This window comes from Lipotes vexillifer, unplaced genomic scaffold (assembly GCF_000442215.2).
Source record: "Lipotes vexillifer unplaced genomic scaffold, Lipotes_vexillifer_v1.1 scaffold2235, whole genome shotgun sequence".
NCBI lineage: Eukaryota > Metazoa > Chordata > Mammalia > Artiodactyla > Lipotidae > Lipotes > Lipotes vexillifer.
Genome location: NW_006797409.1, coordinates 225,455 through 246,245, shown reverse-complemented (window position 1 = coordinate 246,245; position 20,791 = coordinate 225,455). Strand labels below are relative to the sequence as shown.

The following is a 20,791-nucleotide window of genomic DNA, read 5'->3' as shown; positions in this document are numbered from 1 at the left end:
TCCTTATATCTTTTTACAAAGTCATGTTGTAGTCTTTTTCTTGTTCTAATCACAGAAGAGGTGATGACCCTTTTTTGGTGTTAATGCAAAGAAAACACTGTCAGTCACTGTGCCTATTTCTCCCTAAGAAGCTTCTACCTCTTAGAAATTGGTGTTTGAGCTTGAACTTATTAGCAGATAATATATTTCACTGTTTTCAATCTCTTTTGCCATTCAGAGGAACAGTTTTTCCCCTTGAGGATCGTAAGTTCTTTAGGAAAGACAAGGCTATACACAAGAACTCTTAGGGAAAAGGCAAAAGAACACTATCAAAAGAGTTTAGGTAAAAATATTTTTCTGAAACTTGTAGTTAACTGCTCTTGGAACCTATTTATAATTTTTAAGTACTTAATGAGGTAGTAGAAAAATGGCATACTTTTGTTTATGAAATATGATTTCAAACTTTAGTGGTCTCTGGTATTTTGGTGCATCTTAACTATTCTTATATATAGGTTCAGAGGTAAGTATTTTAAAAATTAATAAATTTCCATTGTTCAATGTTAAATAAATATTAACACCTTAATAGTTTTCACTCGAATATTACCTAATTGATAGTTCTAATTAATTGTATCAGAAGACTAAATATTAAAATAGACTTATTCCATTGAGGCCTGCGCAAGTCCCAACCTGTCTGTGGTTTGGGGTTGCTATCCGCCTCATAAAGCATAGTAGAGGCTTTGTCTTCTGGGAAGACAGAAGACGTCTTCTCCTGAAAAGGCCTCTTACATAGCTGGCTTTGTCATCTTCCAGGAATAGGAGGGCAGGGATTGAGGCCTCATGAGTCTGGTAGAGAGACAGAGAGAGGTAGATGTAGAGAGGTTGAGGTTAGAGAGAGAAGACAGTGGTTATAACCAGAAAGTCCAGAGTGGGGTGTTGGTACTTCCATAACTTGTCACTGTTAACTCAGCCTGGGCTTCATGACAGTCGTAGAAGTGGTTTCCTTAATTAAAAAAAAAAGACTTATTTCTACATATCTGAAAATGTACAACATTCCCCTCCTTCCAGAAAAGTAATTTTTGCTTACTAGACAACATGATCAGGACTTTCCTGGTGGTGCAGTGGTTAAAAATGCGCCTGCCAATACAGGGGACACAGGTTCCATCCCTGGTCCCGGAAGATCCCACATGCTGTGAAGCAACTAAGCCCATGCGCCACAACTACTGAGCCTGCGCCCCAGAGCCCACGAGCCACAACTGCTGAGCCCGTGTGCCACAACTACTGAAGCCTGCATGCCCTAGAGCCTGTGCTCTGCAACAAAGACAAGCCACTGCAATGAGAAGCCTGCGCACCGCAACGAAGAGTAGCCCCTGCTCACCGCAACTAGAGAAAGCCCGTGCACAGCAATGAAGACACAACTCAGCCATAAACAAACAAACAAATAAATAAACCAAAATAAGTATAAATTCTAGTTCAGTATTTATAAGAAATAGGGATTTTTAATTAGGATTTCACCCAGTGGTGGTGACTGATTATAAACATCCTATGGGATATGAAAAAAAATTTTGATGCAAATGGGAGGTTTTCCAGGTAGATCTGTCATTAGTTTATCAAGAGTCTTTGTTCCAGAAGAGTTTTAAGAACCACTGGTATAAAGTGTTAGAAAGTAAAGATGTTGTTTTATATAATATTTCTCAAAGTGATGGTGACAACACAGCAAACTGATAATTGTGTGGCATTCTATCATGCAACTAGCTAAAGCTCTTGTTCTCATTTTAGTTTTAAAGGTTTTTTTATTACTATTGTTCCAAAACCCATCATTCCATATATTATAGCAACCTAGGTTGATCAAAACTTGCCTCAATGCTACTAGGTAAGAGTTTGTCATATAGAACTTCAAAATGAATATAGTTTTCATGTATATTATGTAAATAAGTAATCTTTAGCCTAACAGATTTTATTGTTTGCCCCAACTATGTCATATGCTAAAAATGTCTTTTTTTTTTTTTTTTTTTTTTTGGGTCTTCGTTGCTGCGTGCGGGCTTCCTCTAGTTGCAGCGAGCGGGGGCTACTCTTTGTTGTGGTGCACAGGCTTCTCATTGCAGTGGCTTCTCCTGGTGCAGAGCACGGGCTCTAGGCGCACAGGCTTCAGTAGTTGCAGCACGTGGGCTCTAGAGGTCAGGCTCAGTAGTTGTGGCGCACGGGCTTAGTTGCCTCATGGCATGTGGGATCTTCCCAGATCAGGGATCGAACCTGTGTCCCCTGCATTGGCAGGCGGGTTCTTAAACACTGTGCCACCAGAGAAGTCCCTAAAAATGTGTCTTTTGATCAACAAAACGAAAAGACAACATATGGAATGGAAGAAAATATTTGCAGATGATGTGACTTTCAAAGGGTTAATATCCAAAATATACAAACAGCTCATGCAACTCAATATCGAAAAAACAAACAACCCAATCAAAAAATGGGCAGAAGACCTAAATAGACATTTTACCAAAGAAGGCACACAGGTGACCAACAGGCATATAAAAAGATGTTCAACATCACTAACTATTAGAGAAATGCAGATCAAAACCACAGTGAGGTATCTTCCCAAAGCAGTTAGAATGGCTGTCATCAAAAAAGTCTGCAAATAGGGCTTCCCTGGTGGCGCAGTGCTTGAGGGTCCGCCTGCCGATGCAGGAGACGCGGGTTCGTGCCCCGTTTCGGGAGGATCCCACGTGCCGCGGAGCGGCTGGGCCCGTGAGCCATGGCCACTGAGCCTGCGCGTCCGGAGCCTGTGCTCCGCAAATGGGAGAGGCCACAACAGTGAGAGGCCCGCATAACGCAAGGAAAAAAAAAAAAAAAAAAGTCTGCAAATAATAAATGCTGAAGAGGATGTGGAGAAAAGCGAACCCTCCTACACTGTTGGTGGGAATGTAAATTGGTGTAGCTACTATGGAAAGCAATATGGATGTTCCTTAAGAAACTGAAAATAGAGCTACCATATGATTCAGCAGTCCTACTTCTGGGTATATGTCCAGCAAAGAGGAAAACTCTTAATTCGAAAGATGTATCTACCCCAATGTTCATAGCATCACTATTTACAGTAGGCAAAACATAGAAGCAAACTAAGTACCCATCAACAGATGATTGGCTTAAGAAGATATGGTATATATATACAATGGAATATTACTCAGCCATAAAAAGAATGAAATATTGCCATTTGCAGCAACATGGATGAACCTAGAGAATATTATACTTAGTGAAGTAAGTCAAAGACAAATATTGTATGATATCACTTATATGTGGAGTCTAAAAAATAATACAAATAAATCTGTATATGAAACAGTAACAGACTCACAGACATAGAAAACAAATTTGTGGTTACCAAAAGGGAGAGGGAAGCAGGAGGGGAAAAATTAGGAGTATGGGATTAACAGATACAAACTATTGTGCATGAAATAGAAAAGCAACAAGGATTTACTGTATAGCACAGGGAATTATATTCCATATATTGTAATAATCTATAAATGGAAAATAATCTGAAAAAAATGTATATAACTGAATCATTTGCTGTACACCTGAAACTAACACAGTATTTTATTTTTTTATATACTTTTTTGAATTTTCGCATGTTATTTTATTTATTTTTTTATACAGCAGGTTCTTATTAGTCATACATTTTATACACATCAGTGTATACATGTCAATCCCAATCTCCCAATTCATCCCACCACCACCTCCACCCCACACTCCCCACTTTAGCCCCTTGGTGTCCATACATTTGTCTTCTACATCTGTGTCTCTATTTCTGCCCTGCAGTCCGGTTCATCTGTACCATTTTTCTAGGTTCCACATAAATGCGTTAATATATGATATTTGTTTTTCTCTTTCTGACTTACTTCACTCTGTATGACAGCCTCTAGATCCATCCACGTCTCTACAAATGACCTAATTTCATTCCTTTTTAGGGCTGAGTAATATTCCATTGTATATATGTACCATATCTTCTTTATCCACTCATCTGTCTATGGGCATTTAGGTTGCTTCCATGACCTGGCTATTGTAAATAGTGCTACAGTGAACATTGGGGTGCATGTGTCTTTTTGAATTATGGTTTTCTCTGGGTATTTGCCTAGTAGTGGGATTGCAGGGTCATATGGTAATTCTATTTTTAGTTTTTTAAGGAACCTCCATACTGTTCTGCATAGTGGCTGTATCAATTGACATTCCCACCAACAGTGCAAGAGGCTTCCCTTTTCTCCACACCCTCTCCAGCATTTGTTGTTTGTAGATTTTCTGATGATGCCCATTCTGACTGGTGTGAGGTGATACCTCATTGTAGTTTTCATTTGAATTTCTCTGATAATTAGTGATGTTGAGCAGCTTTCCATGTGCTTCTTGGCCATCTATATGTCTTCTTTGGAGAAATGTCTATTTAGGTCTTCTGCCCATTTTTTGATTGGGTTGTTTGTTTTTTTAATATTGAGCTGCATAAGCTGTTCATATATCTTGGAGATTAATCCTTTGTCCATTGTTTCGTTTGCAAATATTTTCTCCCATTTTGAGGGTGGTCTTTTCATCTTGTTTATGGTTTCCTTTGCTTTGCAAAAGCTTTTATGTTTCATTAGGTCCCATTTGTTTATTTTTGTTTTTATTTCCATTACGCTAGGAGGTGGATCAAAAAAGATCTTGCTGTGATTTATGTCAAAGAATGGTCTTCCTATGTTTTCCTCCAAGAGTTTTATAGTGTCTGGTCTTACATTTAGGTCTCTAATCCACTTTGAGTTTATTTTTGTCTATGGTGTTAGGGAGTGTTCTAATTTTATTCTTTTACATGTAGCTGTCCAGTTTTCCCAGCACCACTTATTGAAGAGACTGTCTTTTCTCCATTGTATATCCTTGCCTCCTTTGTCATAGATTAGTTGACCATAGGTGCATGGGTTTATCTCTGGGCTTTCTATCCTGTTCCATATTTCTGTTTTTGTGCCAGCACCATATTGTCTTGATTACTGTAGCTTTGTAGTATAGTCTGATGTCAGGGAGTCTTATTCCTCCAGCTCCGTTTTTTTCCCTCAAGACTGCTTTGGCTATTCAGGGCCTCCATACCAATTTTAAGATTTTTTGTTCTAGTTCTGTAAAAAATACCACTGGTAATTTGATAGGGATTGCATTGAATCCGTAGATTGCTTTGGGCAATATAGATATTTTCACAAGATTGATTTTTCCAATCCAAGGACGTGGTATATCGCTCCATCTGTTTGGGTCATGTTTGATTTCTTTCATCAGTATCTTATAGTTTTCTGCATACAGGTCTTTTGCCTCCTTAGGTAGGTTTATTCCTAGGTATTTTATTCTTTTTGTTGCAGTGGTGAATGGGATTGTTTCCTTAATTTCTCTTTCTGATCTTTTGTTGTTAGTGTATAGGAATGCAAGAGATTTCTGTGTATTAATTTTGCATCCTGCAACTTTACCAAATTAATTGATTAGCTCTAGTAGTTTGCTGATGGCATCTTTAGGATTCACTATGTATAGTATCATGTCACCTGCAAACAGTGACAGTTTTACTTCTTCTTTTCCGATTTGTATTCCTTTTATTTCTTTTTCTTCTCTGATTGCCGTGGCTAGGACTTCCAAAACTGTGTTGAATAATGGTGGTGAGAGTGGACATCCTTGTCTTGTTCCTGATCTTAGAGGAAATGCTTTCAGTTTTTCACCATTGAGAATGATGTTTGCTGTGGGTTTGTCCTATATGGCCTTTATTATGTTGAGTTAGGTTCCCTCTATGCCCACTTTCTGGAGAGTTTTTATCATGAATAGGTATTGAATTTTGTCAGAAGCTTTTTCTGCATCTATTGAGATGATCATATGGTTTTTATTCTTCAGTTTTTTACTATGGTGTATCACCTTGATTGATTTGCATATATTGAAGAATCCTTACATCCCTGGGATAAATCCCACTTGATCATGGTGTAATCCTTTTAATGTGTTGTTGGATTCTGTTTGCTAGTATTTTGTTGAGGATTTTGCATCTATATTCATCAGTGATATTGGCCTGTAATTTTCTTTTTTTGTAGTATCTTTGTCTGGTTTTGGTATCGGGGTGATGGTGGCCTCATAGAATGAGTTAGGGAGTGTTCCTTCCTCTGCACTTTTTTGAAAGAGTTTGAGAAGGATGGGTGTTAGCTCTTCTCTAAATGTTTGGTTGCATTCACCTGCGAAGCCATCTGTCCTGGACTTTTGTTTGTTGGAAGATTTTTAATCACAGTTTCAATTTCATTACTTGTGATTGGTCTGTTCATATTTTCTGTTTCTTCCTGGTTCAGTCATGGAAGGTTATACCTTTCTAACATTTCTTCCAGGTTGTCCATTTTATTGGCATAGAGTTGCTTGTAGTAGTCTCTTAGGATGCTTTGTATTTCTGCGGCTAACACAGTATTTTAAATCAAGTATAATTTTTTAAAACTGTCTTTTTATGAGATATTGTATTCCATAGTAGGTATTTTATTTTTCCTATGAATATATGAGAGAAGTGTATTATAGGATTTATTGGATGTTTTAATTATCTTAATACTCATTTGTTCTTTTCAGTGGTTACAGCTTGTGACATGGCAGGTGCAGCCATGTATGAACTGGTGCGAGTGGGCCACAGTGAGTTGGTTGGAGAGATTATCCGATTGGAGGGTGACATGGCCACTATCCAGGTGTATGAAGAAACCTGTATCCTTTTTGGTTCAATTTCTAGCCATTTTCTATAAATCAGATTTGAAAGATTTATGGCAAAGGTAGAAGCAGCACCAATGGTATCAGAAACGTGGAATATTGGTGTTTTGAAGAAACCTGATATATAGGAGTTTTTTGAAGAAAGGTACTAAGAATTAGTGCTCTTATTTTAAGAAATTAGTATTATCTCCTGACCTTTCATTGCTCTTAATATTTCATTGCTCTTATTCTCAAGATCAGCATTACTTGTTTGGCTACTTAATTAAGTTTTATTTGGTACAGCTTTTTTGCCATACTAAAATATATGCTTGTGGTACCTGTTCTCTCTGTCAATATTGGAGTGCTAATTCTAAACAAAATTTGAAAATTTTTAATAAAAATTAAAAATTTTAATTTGAAATTTTTAATAAAATTAAGTCTTCATAGCTATGAAATCATCACTAATCAAAAGGATTTTTTTCTATTGTTAGGTTTATCTTTTATTTAGTCTTCTACATGGCTTGAAGATTTAAAATAAACAAATGACCATGTGTATAGTGAGAACCCGCTCTACCTTTGTTATCCTGTATTTGGCCAATTTTCAAAACAGACATGCATTCATGCAGCCCATTTTGTTAGTTCCATTTATTTTGTATCCTTCTAGTTTGTTATATGAGCCAATATAAATATATATTTTTATTTTTATTTCCTTTTTTCCCCAAAAGATAGCATATTATATGTACTGTTTTGCACCTTTTTTTTTTCACTTAAAAATATATGTATGGTGGAAGATGGATAAATATGTGATAAATATAGTACAGTTTTTATGGTAGATCACTGTAAAATTCTTTCAGCTTTGCTGTAGGTTTGAAATATTTCATAATCAAATATTGGAAATGAAAATATATTTTGGAGATCTTTTTTGAAAAATTCGTAGAAGTGCCTAGTCTTTTTTACGTCTACGTAGAATTCCAGCGTATGAATATACCAACATTTATTAATAAATCCCTTAATGATTGTTAAGTCTAAAGATTTTTTTTGGTTGTTTCTTAGTCTTAAGAGTTTAAGTTTTTGTCCAGGTCCTAATATCCTTTTTAGGGAACTGATATTCCTCACCAGTATAGTTGAAACAAAGTATGATGGAGAGGCTTTTGCTTCTATTTTTAAGCCTGTGTTTCCCAAACTGTGCCCCAGGGCACTCTGGGCAGCTGCAGCAAACTCATGTGGGTGCCCCAGGATATTTTAAGGTTTTACGGTAAACACGAGAATATTAGACATTTTGTCAGACACCATGAGAACTAGTATAGCTTGAGATAATAAACACTTTTGTTATTTGACTGTACTATATTCTTGTCGATGATATCATATCTTTGTGAAGCTGAGTTTTGGCAATTGCTAAGCTAAAAACCAAGTGTCATACAAAAATGATGTGGGATGAGTATTCAATCTGACTCCAAGGTTTGGAAATTGTAGAATACCCAACAGGCACATAAATCCCATTTGTAAGAATTGAGATTATTTTATAATGAAATTAAAATGTTCTTTATTTTTTCAATTTATGTATATTTTTCAAAGTACCACTTAGTTGTTAGGACATACACATATATTAAGATGTTTGGGCATAATTATTTAATAGATGGAATTATATATATATATATATATATATATATATATATATCTTTTGTTGTAGGTCACTATGAAAAAGTTACTGAAACACTAAGGATGCTGTGGACTAAAAGTTTGAGAATTGCAGATTTAGCACCTTATGTATCATTTCCTGTTAAACTGTGGTATTTCCTTTTTATAGTATCTCTAATCTTTCATGGTGAGTTTTTCTCAACTGCCATTTCCAGCTGGTGTGTCTGTTGGAGATCCTGTACTCCGCACTGGTAAACCCCTCTCAGTAGAGCTTGGTCCTGGCATTATGGGAGCAATTTTTGATGGTATTCAAAGACCTTTGTCGGATATCAGCAGTCAGACTCAAAGTATTTACATTCCCAGAGGAGTAAATGTGTCTGCTCTTAGCAGAGATGTCAAATGGGATTTCACACCTTGCAAAAACCTACGGGTACGTCTTTGTAACCTAAATTTCTAAAACTGGTGAAAGAATGTGAAGAGTGTTTACTGAACTATTTTGTACTCTTAGTCAAAATAAAAATAGACCACAGAAGCACAGTTTACATCTTTTTTTTAGCTCCACTAGAAGGATTATAGAACAAATGTGTTCTATTGATAAGTGAAGCAAATGATTTAAATAATAGCAAGGGTGAGTCTGCTTGACGTTTATTGAACATTAAATGGTTTGACATTTATTTGAACATTAAACAAGTGCATTTGTTCTCTAGGTTGGTAGTCACATCACTGGTGGAGATATTTATGGAATTGTCAACGAGAACTCACTCATCAAACACAAAATCATGTTGCCCCCACGAAACAGAGGAACTGTCACTTACATTGCTCCACCTGGAAATTACGATACCTCTGTAAGTATCATATAAACTTTATCTCACAAGCATGGCCCCCCTTATATGTGATAGTTGCCCAGTTTTAGTACTCTGAATAGTTACAGAATTCATATTTAATGTGTATGTTTTAAGTTACTCCCATAATTATTTTTTTGTTTAAGATTTTTTTCTTTAAAATTTGAGCTTGGGAATACAAAAAGCAAAATATATTATTTCTTTTTGAAGAGAAATAGCTAGTATAGTATTTTCCTACCTTCTTATCTTATGCTACATTATTTAAACCTCTGATTCTTTAGGCATAGAATAGACTTTGATCTTTTTGTCATTCTCTATTCACATAATGAATTGTAGAATGGATTATATAAGTTCTTACTCTGGGTGAGCCACGTAAAACTTAGTCCTTTAATGTTATTGATAGTCACATCATACCAAATACAGTAGATGCATGATAATCTTTGTGGGTATGAAGATAGCTTTATTGAGAAGATCATTATAGCATATAATTTTTTCCCAATAAAATATGATAAAAGATAATAATTTTCTAATCATTTCACAAGAATCAGTCTGTGCTCTACAACATATACAGAGCAAAAGAATTAAATTGGGATTCTGGGCAGTCAGCTAACCTTACTCACTAGCTTAGAGACTCACCTATACTTGAAAGAAAACCCTGAAGTAGACAATTCAGATTCATGCATCAACAAGATTACAGATTTCTATAGGTCTGTGGACTTTGAGATTGTTTGTGAACAGTTAAAACCATCTCAGTGTTCACAAATGTTAGAGTATTACTCATTATCTTTTTGCTTTTGTAAATAATTTAAAATATTTAACTTTATTAAATATGTTAGGGTTCTTAATAGATTAGTATTTTTCATTAAAGCAGTGTAAGAGCATTATAATAAAGTAAGCAAAATAAAGAATGGAAAATAAATTATGAAAGCTTTCATTTCTTCCCTCCCTCAGTCCCAGGAGTATCTTCTGTACCCTTCAAGAATTTTTCCTATGCATATTCATGTAATTTATTTAACTATCCCTCTATTACTTGAGATACTCCTTTCTCCAAAACTTCTAAGCTTTTTTAAAAGATCATTAAAATAGTAATAATGCACCTCGTTTAAAAAAAATTAGAACAGTATGTAAAGATTTACAATAAAAAAGTATAAATCTCCCTCCCCACTTCCACATACCACCTCCCTAAACCCCCAAGAGAAATCTGGCGTTACTTTGATTTTAGAGGAAGAAATGTTTATAATGTAAAGTCCTGCTGTATTTTTGTAGGATGTTGTGTTGGAGCTTGAATTTGAAGGTATAAAGGAGAAGTTCAGCATGGTCCAAGTATGGCCTGTACGTCAGGTTCGACCTGTCACTGAGAAGTTGCCAGCTAATCATCCTCTGTTGACTGGCCAGAGAGTCCTTGATGCCCTTTTTCCGTAAGTTTGATTTGTGTCCTGTGGTTTTCCCTCAGTTATTATATGTGCTTATTGTTTCACTTCTTTATAGATAAAGATTTTATGTGCTAATCCTATAATATATTTTATCTAGAGAAATATATTTTACCATTGCTTATTTAGAGAATCAAACTGTTGAAGAAAATTTATTTTTTCACAGTTGCAAAAGGAAAGCATTATTTCTAAAACTTTCTGAAAAAATGAAATTTCCAGAAGGAAATCTGTGCCAAAATAATATAACTATTTTTCTTAAGTTATCCTAGAATTAGTAGATTGGTGTCACTATAAATTGATGACTTCTAACATCAACTGGGTTCTCTATGCTACCCAGCAATCTTTCTTATTTTGTAGTCTGCTCTCTGCCATTTTCTTCATCACCTGCTTAAAAACCTCCTTTCTCTTTAAATCTTAGGCATCACCATACCCTGCTTTACTTTTAATAAATAACTTCATCATTTAATTCACAGAAAAGACTGAAGCAGTGATGTAGTAATTCTTTCAACTTCTGATCACCAACCCATGTATGTCTCACTTACTCTTCAGCCTCTTACCTTTAAACCTGCTCTGTGCGTTGTTCTCACTATTCCTCTCTCATAAGATCTTCAGTACTTTGACTCTTCTTATTTAGTCAGTACCTCCTGTTTCCATATCCTTCACTATCCAGTTTAAGTTTAATAGTCTATCACTTTTACTAACATCTGTCAGTATATTAAATTTTCTTGCTTCCTTTGTCTTCTGTCACGTCCACCTGGTGAAATATCAACTGTGAATCAGTCCTGCTTTCTCCTTCTCCCAAATCTACACACAAGCTGCTGAGAAAAATAAATAAGTGCAAGTTGGTATCTCACCACTGTGGCACAGTCGTTCAGCATTTCCCTAATTATCATTCTCCTGCTCTCCTCAGTGACTATTTCAAACCTCTCCACCTGCCTCAGAGCTTCAACTCCAGTCTTCTTTCTCCTTCATTCTCAACAAATGATCATGCTAGATCCTTCACAGAGAAATGAGAGGCCATAGATTTGGAACTCCATCAGTTAACGAACATTCCCATCCATCCCTTACTTCTCTCCTTTTTCTGGAGTTTATCCCACCTCATGTTTCCTCAAAGACCTCCCATTAAGTGATATTCTCTTTATCTCCCATCTAATGAGAAGAAATCTACCTTCGACCCTTTTCCCCTTTCTACCTTCCACTACTTTTCTCCCTATCTTCACAGCCAAACCTCTTTAAAAAAGTAAATTAGTTGTCTCCACTTTTCCTACTCTAATTCACTGTACTGCTCTGCCCGTGGTGCCACCCCTCAACCGAAACTACTCTCACTAACGTCATCAGTCACTCCCAATTCAATAAGTACGTTTTAGTGTTTTCTTAATTCCTACAACTTTGGATATTGGATATTGCTTTCTACTCCTTCCTCCTTGAAACACCCTCTTTCTTTGCTTTTCCAGTTAGCTTCTGTCTACAAGAAGCTATTGCTTATTCTCCATTGCAGGTTCCTTCTCCCTTAATTTTGATATTTCTTAGAGGTTTTCCCTTTTCTTTCCTCATTATACGTCTTACCCTCTGTGGATGACTTCATTCTCTCTCGAGACTTAAATGTTCATCTATATATGATGATTTCTAAACCTGTATCTTCATCCCAGATCTCTTCTGAGTTCCAGACTCATACATCCACTTCTGATTATACCTCTCCTTTTGAATATCTTATAGGTGCCTCAAAATCAGTATGTTTAAAACTAAAATCATCATCTTAATCACCACTCCTTTCCTTGAAACTTTGCTGCCTCTCTCAACCAATGTCATTATCATACATCCAGTGAATGCCTAATCTAAAATCTATGACTTCTCTCAAGTATCATTTTTACCCTCCCACATCTAATTAGTGAACTAATGCTGTTAGTCTATTCCCTAAATATTTTTTATCTGCATCTGTCATCTCTACTCCATGACTATAATTAAGGATCTTACCCTAATTCCTGTAATAAACTCATTTAATCAGACTTCCCATCTTCAGTTTTGCCTTCTCTCCAAGTGGTTGTCCATATTACATAGTGATCCAACTAAAACACATATGTGATCCTGCACAATTTTGCTTGAAACCCTTCAGAGCTCTTTATTGCTCTCAAGACAAACACTCCTTAATTCCTTACAGAGCCACCCATGATCTCGCTATTGCTTACCTTCCAGTATTGTCTCAGCCACTTGCCTGCCCAACTGCTTCCTTATACACCATCTTCCAGGCTTAACGAAGGACTTAATTCTTCAAGCAATGCTCCCTCTTGCCCCTGGACCTTTGGGCATTCTGTTCCCTCTATGTGGAATGTTATTTCCCTGTATCTGGCTAATTTCTATTTTCTTTCAGGTCTTAGCTTCTTTTGGAAAGAATTTCCTAATCCCACTCCCATCCAGTGTCAGACTTTGTACTCCTTCCTGTGTACTCCCACAAACCTTGGATGGTCTCTATGATAGCACTTTTCACATTGGATTGTTGAACTTCTAAAGTGGGGCACACCCAGCCTTGCCTCCCCACCCTGGCTTAAAGGTGATTTGAAAGACGTATACAAAGCCATAGGCTGAATTGACATGCCTTCTTAGTGTATCAGAGTCACTGAAAGGTTTGAAGGAGAAAACATTTTAATGTGTATTAGTTTCATATGAGAAAAGTCTGTTATTATTATTAAGGATGCAGTGTTTGTGTGAATTTTATGATAAAACACACTATTACTAAGGAATTTCCCTTAGCATTATGTCTCATTTCTTCTGCCCAGACACTCCTGCCTGACACACACACTCACCCGCACACACACACACACCTGTGACATTCACTTCCCTCTGCCCTTAATGGTATTTCACTCTCCACTGACACTTTTTAGGGAAAGTTTGAAAGTGGTTGCTAAATGGTACTGTAATCACAAGCTGACTCTCCAGTTGACTCCACTGGAATGTGAGCTCTTTGAATACAGAAACATGGCTATTTTCTCTGCTGTTGTCTCTCCAGCATCTCCAAGCATAATTTGTAGTACCTTGGAAGTACCTCATAAATCGTTATTGAATGGGTAAAAGGGGATTGACTTAACACCTTAACAAAAGTCTTCGTTTATTAATCTCTGTAACAAGATAGGAATTTCTTAGATCTTATTTTTTACCTCAGAAGACAACTTTCAAAGTGTTTATATTTTTCTTTCAGCTTTAATTCTTATATTGTCCTTTCATAAACTAATTTATTTAAGCATTCAGAATATCATTAGTACTATTTTATTTTCATATTCCTCTTTCCCAGTTACCTTATGGAATATACTTTCACTTTACACTATTAAAGATGATAGAAATGATTAATTTATAATAAATAACATATACTACTATAGGTGGAAACTAGGGGAGCAATTGTTATATATCTATCTGTATATCTATCTTTGTAAGTATATATAGAGATACAGATGACAGTATTATAAAGTGCTTTCGTTCTTTAACTTGTATTTCTGTGTCACTTACCTACTTTATTTATTGGTATGTATTAGCGAATAAAGTAATCCATGCTTGTTTTATTTGTATAGATGTGTACAGGGAGGAACTACTGCAATCCCTGGGGCTTTTGGCTGTGGAAAGACGGTGATATCGCAGTCTCTATCCAAGTATTCCAACAGTGATGTGATCATTTATGTAGGGTGTGGTGAGAGAGGAAATGAGATGTCTGAAGTCCTCCGGGACTTCCCAGAGGTCTGTATCTATAAAGCTTCCAATACTAATCTAGACAAAATACCACTAATCACCTTTAGTTGGCAATTAGTAAAGCTTTGTGTTGGATCTGGAGCAATGCTCTCATTTGTCAAGGATCTTTTAAGGAATTTTCTAATTATATCTGTGATTCAGTTTGTATACTCAAGGAGAGGAATTTGAATTTTTCAGTGAAACACTTGAAAGTTTCTTTTTGTGGTCTGGTGGTTTTCAGTTATTGGGAGAAAGATACAATAGGCAAAATATTTATAGGTGTGAACTTTACATAGCCTTTGTATGATCTACTAGGTTACTGTAGTAATATTCCTTTTTCCATAAAATAATGGGCTTCATTTATGAAATGGAAATACTGGCTGTTTTCTTTACAGCACAGTGGGATAGAGGGAAGAGGTTGGAGTGATGGGAATATGGCTTTGGGAATACAGATTATAAGAGGGATTAAATATAAACAAGTTGTGAAAAGGGGACTGAAATGTTCTAGGGATCACTAATAGATTGTTTGCCTCTAGCTCACGATGGAAGTTGATGGTAAGGTAGAGTCAATTATGAAGAGGACAGCGTTGGTAGCCAATACCTCTAATATGCCTGTTGCTGCTAGAGAAGCCTCTATTTATACTGGTGAGTATATGAATTGGAATAAAAGTGATTAACATATGTGTTCTTAAGTTTAAAGCTAGCACCAAACTTTTTCTTTTCCAAAGAACTTTTCTTTCATTCTAAAGTACATACGCACAACCATGTTCCTAGAATATTTTTTTTAATATTTCACATATTATTATATCTTGAGAATATGCCAATTTAAGACATTAATAGAGCTGCCACAGTCTTTTTGATGACTTTAAAATGATGTATCTGCTACTACTGGTTTTTTTTTTCCATTACATGTTTTATCATTGCTCTATCTCTGAATATATCTGTATCTCTATAACTTGAATTATCAGCTTTGAACTGTAATACTTTGAATATCAGTATGTTTATATATTATCTTCCATCTTTGCTCCTACTTCCATCCAGCTTTTGGTGCTTTGATTTCTACATTTTCAGGATTTATAATGTTCGTATTCTGTTCTATAACCATAAATCCGTATTTGTATTAGCCTTAGACCTAGTAAAATGGAGTCATGCCCACTGGCAGTCGGTTGACTACAATTTTTCCATTTGTTTCATGGTTGGACAAAATTTGAATTCTTGTTTCTTTGTAAGTCTGGGTTTTTTCAGCTGCCTTTAAATTTTAACAGTTTGGCAGAGTATAAAATTTTTTGATCAGTATTTCTTGCCTAGAGAACTCTTATTTCAGCATTAAGTGCTGGGGAGAGATCTGACGCTGGCCTACTTTTTTTCCTTTTATAGGTGATTTTTCTTTTTACCCAAAGGAATGTCTCTTTAACTTTGAAGTCTTCTTTTTTTTTTTTTTTAACTTATTTTTTGGCTGCGTCAGACCTTCATTGTTGGGTCTTTGTTGCTGCGCACGGGCTTTCTCTAGTTGCCACAAGTGGGGGCTACTCTTCATTGCGTTGCACGGGCTTCTCATTGCAGTGTCTTCTCTTGTTTCGGAGCTCGGACTCTAGGTGCGCAGGCTTCAGTACTTGTGGCACACGGGTTCAGTAGTTGTGGCTCGCAGGCTCTAGAGCTCAGGCTCAGTAGTTCTGGCACATGTGCTTAGTTGCTCCGCGGCATGTGGGATCTTCCCAGACCAGTGCTCAAAACAGTGTCCCCTGCATTGGCAGGCGGATTCTTAACCACGGCGCCACCAGGGAAGTCCTAACCTTGAAGTCTTATAACTTTATTAGGATATATCCCAGTATTGATAGTTCTGATAATTTTTTCCTGAGACATAGTGTACCTTTTCAATCTATGAATATGTCTTTTATTTTGGAAAATTTTTGAGAATTGTTTCTGAAACTTTTTCTCTTCCATTATGGTTATCTTCTTGAAGCTAAACATATAGTGTCTCCTTTAGCTGTTTCCATATGCATCATTTCCTCTCTAATTTTTATTTAGCCTGTTATCCATTTTTTAGCAGGGTAATCAACGTGTATTCTTTGTATTGCTTCCAATGAAGCCTTTATGTTCTTCTAGCTCTTTGCTGAGTTCTGCTGGCTCATGAAACATCTTTTGTGATCTTACTGTATATTCCTTGAGATTTTTATTTTGTGGTAGGATGCAATATTAAGATTTTCTTTTATTAATTAATTGTGGTCACAGTTTTCATTTGTTTCTTGGCAGGTTCATTGTTGTACCTTCTGTCTCTTTTTTCTTTTATTTTTGTTTAGTTCCTGTGCTGATGTTTATTATTACTATTACTCATCTTTGCAGGAGATGGGAGGGAATGGTTGTTACTATGGTCCAGGGTAGCAGGAATTCTTCCTGGTAATCTGTGAAGTTTGTTGTAGCATAGAGTTGTGTAAGTTATTTTACATTTTCTTTCCTGCCAACAAAAGTCTGCAGCTACAAGGCCATTTACAATGAATTCTTTCTCTTCTACCCTGCCTCATTCACTTTTTACAAAGGAGTGCATATTCCTTGAGATTTTTATTTTGTGGTAGGATGCAATATTAAGATTTTCTTTTATTAATTAATTGTGGTCACAGTTTTCATTTGTTTCTTGGCAGGTTCATTGTTGTACCTTCTGTCTCTTTTTTCTTTTATTTTTGTTTAGTTCCTGTGCTGATGTTTATTATTACTATTACTCATCTTTGCAGGAGATGGGAGGGAATGGTTGTTACTATGGTCCAGGGTAGCAGGAATTCTTCCTGGTAATCTGTGAAGTTTGTTGTAGCATAGAGTTGTGTAAGTTATTTTACATTTTCTTTCCTGCCAACAAAAGTCTGCAGCTACAAGGCCATTTACAATGAATTCTTTCTCTTCTACCCTGCCTCATTCACTTTTTACTTACTGAAAAGGAGTGCCTTCCTTTTTTTTTTGGTCCCCATCTCTCTACTTCCCCTTGATGCCAAACTGGGTCCAAGGAACCCCTGCCACTAGTCCTGTACCCCTTTTACTGTGTTCCAAACAACGGATTCTTGGTTTTGCCCTTCAGGATGTACCTTCTTTGCAAAAGCTTAATCTGAATTGTGCATCCTCAGGTGAATTCTTGGTGTCTTTCCACCCCCTTGTTTGTTTTTCATCTCATTTAGTTGGCTTTCCTCATTATTTTGTTGTGAAGCTAAACATGGCCCCTAGTTTTTGACTATGGAGTTTGTGTTTCTGTATTTCTTGTTCTCCTTGTTTGGTGGTTACTCTTATGAGAAGAAGGAGAAAGTGACATACTCATCTACTATTTTAGGACAAGAAGTCTACCTACTTCTTTTAAATGGCCGCACAGTATCCCTTTGTATGGATATATCATAATTTATTTAACCAGCATCCTTTTAGGGGGCACTTGGATTATTGATAATTCTTTTGCTCCCACAAACTTCACACCATAAAACATTCTTAAGCATGTTTTTTACACTGTGGCTTTGTATGTTTTATGTGCATGTTTCTTTGTATTTTTGTCAGGTAAGTTCTTAGAAGTAAAATTGCTAAGAATATAACTGTTAATATAGATTTTAGCTTCTAATAGCTCTTCAAAAGGAATAACAGTGGACAAGAATTCTGCTTCTTCACATACTCACCAATGCTAATTTCTTCAACACTTTCTTATGATCATTATCATACAGAAAAGTTGAAAGAATATTACAGTGAATACCCATGTACCCCACACCTAGATCTGATAATTAGCATTTTACTGTCCCTGCTTTATTAGATGCCTATTCGGTCTGTATTTCTTACAGTGAGCTAGCATCTTTTCTGTGTGTATTAACCATTTGAAAACTGCCTTCTGTCCATTTTTGTATTGGTAGTAGTTGTTTATCATATGGATTGAAAGTTCTTTGAAATCAGTCTTTTATCTGTTATGAGTTGCAGATATTGTCCTAGTTTGCTTATCTTTTGATTTTGTCTGAGGGTTTTTTTTTTTTTTCTTGTAGGCACTGATATCTTTAGGTCTATGAAAGTGGTCTATGAGACTTCTTTGAGGTTTAGTCATGTGTATCTGTCTCTTCTATCAAGTCTTTTTAATAAATATATACACAGGCATTAGTGAATGTTATCACAGAGACATAGCATACTTGCATAAGAGAGGATCTGATTCTACCATCAGATTGAAATATGTGATAATTACTGTGTTTTTTAAGCCTTAATAATGATAAGTGGATTTCTTAAAGACTTTGTTCGTTGGATCATATTTTGGAAGCCTAAGTCAGTATTTTTTATTCTGAAGGATGTAATATGATAAATAGTAAAGTTCTGAGTTTTCCAGCAACTATTTTGTTTTACTTATATAAGCATCTGTTTCTTTACTGGTAAAATAAGGGAATTAGGGCAGTAGATTTGGGGATGCTTATGATGTAGCAACAAATATACATTTCTAATATCTTAGAGTTGTATAGTACTTTGTACTTTGCAGAGGGTATTTATAGAAATCATTTCATCTGATATGTATAGATAGATAGGGTGAGAGTTATTCCATTTTCACAGATTAGGAAACCACACTGGGAAATGAAGTTATTTTGCTAAGATTAATGACAGAATAGGAAGTAGAACCCAGGACTTCTTTCTGTATATTACCTTCTTCTAAGTGGTTTACTGTATGTGATTTTACAGGAGAGGACACAATCTGCATAGCAGAATGATCTGGATAATTAAGATTATTACGTTAATAACATTTGTTACCTTTGAAAAATAATCAAACAATCTAATTAGTTGAGGATTTTTTGATGCCTATGTCTAATTATCTCAACAGTGAATGGGAGGAAAGTCTTTTCCTACTTTTAAAAATGTATACTAGGCTATGATAAACCCAAACATATAATTGCTCAATATAATAGACATCTATTTCAAATGATCAGGGCAATCTTCATTATTCTGTCATTTTTGGGCTGGGACACAGGCTGAAAGAGCTCTTTCATTTTGACACATATCTTCCGTGGGTCCTGGGAGTTCTCGCCCTCGCAGTAAGCCAGAAGGAAGAAGTAGCATGGAGGGATGTGTGGCTTGCCTGATGGTGGAACGCGTGACTCCTACATTCCATTAGATAGGGGTCAGTTACTTGCCACATCTAAATGCAGAGGAGGCTAGACAATATAATTCAGCTGTGTGCCCAAAAGAAGCAGCACAGATTATGATGAACAGCTAGCAGTCTTAGGAACTTATTGCTTTAAACTTTTCTTAAGAGTGAAAACGTCAGGATTATACTTTAAAGGATTATAACTTGTAATATTCTTCCCAATTTAGGAATTACACTGTCAGAATATTTCCGTGACATGGGCTATCACGTCAGTATGATGGCTGACTCTACCTCTAGATGGGCTGAGGCTCTTAGAGAAATCTCTGGTCGCTTAGCTGAAATGCCTGCAGGTAAGTCTTTGTATTGCTTATTAAATAAGCAAGACTGTTAGGATTTGGGGATTGGCTTAGAACCTCTCTTTAAAATTTCTTTTCATTTTTCAGATAGTGGATATCCTGCATATCTCGGTGCCCGTCTGGCCTCATTCTATGAGCGAGCTGGCAGAGTGAAATGTCTTGGAAATCCTGAGAGAGAAGGGAGTGTCAGCATTGTAGGAGCGTAAGTATCAAAACTGTACTTTTCATAAGAAAAAAGGTTATTTATTTTAAAGAGACAGTATTTAGCCCCCCTGAGAGGAGTGATTTTTTTTTTTTTTTTCCGGTACGCGGGCCTCTCACTGTTGTGGCCCTCCCGTTGCGGGGCACAGGCTCCGGACGCGCAGGCTCAGCAGCCATGGCTCACGGGCCCAGCCGCTCCGCGGCATGTGGGATCCCCCCAGACCGGGGCACAAACCCGTGCCCCCTGCATCGGCAGGCAGACTCCCAACCACTACGCCACCAGGGAAGCCCGAGAGCAGTGATTCTTAAGCAAGGTTGCACTCGAGTCATCCAAGGAGCTCTTTAAAATGCACATGTTTAGGTCATCTCTACATGTTCTGGTTCTATAGATTTGACTTGACTGAATTATTATATTCAAGTCACGATATCATAGAAATAATTTAGAAAATTATAGACATGTTAAGATAAGACTGTATCATGATAAAAACAACGTGAAGATTCACGATCCCCACATAAAGCCATACTTTGTTGTCAGACCTTTTCCTTCCTTCTTGTTTCATCTGATTAGAATAGTGAAACAGATTATAATTAAATCTGTCTCATTTCTCAAACTAGAAGGTGTTTAATAGTTGTCATTCTTAATTTTCAACTTAGTACTGGTTTTTATTTAAGATTTTTGTATAAGATTTTCTTTCCAAAGGTCATATTTCTAAAGTTATTTACATTAAAATTGACTTGCAAAAAATTGCTTTTATATACAAGTTATTTTCCATAAGCATTTCTAATGACGTTTTCTTCTTTTAAATTTAGAGTTTCTCCACCTGGTGGTGATTTTTCTGATCCAGTTACATCTGCTACTCTTGGTATTGTTCA

The 20,791-nt window shown here is 36.2% G+C and overlaps 1 protein-coding gene across 1 annotated transcript in view; it reads left to right on the top strand.

The window, feature by feature from the left end:
* The window catches only part of ATP6V1A (ATPase H+ transporting V1 subunit A), a 28,654-nt gene that overhangs the window by 752 nt on the left and 7,111 nt on the right, over positions 1–20,791 (top strand). The window contains exons 2-10 of the mRNA XM_007469530.1: positions 6,550–6,678; positions 8,514–8,728; positions 9,006–9,143; positions 10,407–10,558; positions 14,131–14,293; positions 14,821–14,929; positions 19,589–19,711; positions 19,805–19,919; positions 20,729–20,788. Coding sequence (XP_007469592.1) covers positions 6,550–6,678; positions 8,514–8,728; positions 9,006–9,143; positions 10,407–10,558; positions 14,131–14,293; positions 14,821–14,929; positions 19,589–19,711; positions 19,805–19,919; positions 20,729–20,788 — 1,204 coding nt within the window. The remainder of the gene's footprint in view (positions 1–6,549; positions 6,679–8,513; positions 8,729–9,005; positions 9,144–10,406; positions 10,559–14,130; positions 14,294–14,820; positions 14,930–19,588; positions 19,712–19,804; positions 19,920–20,728; positions 20,789–20,791) is intronic.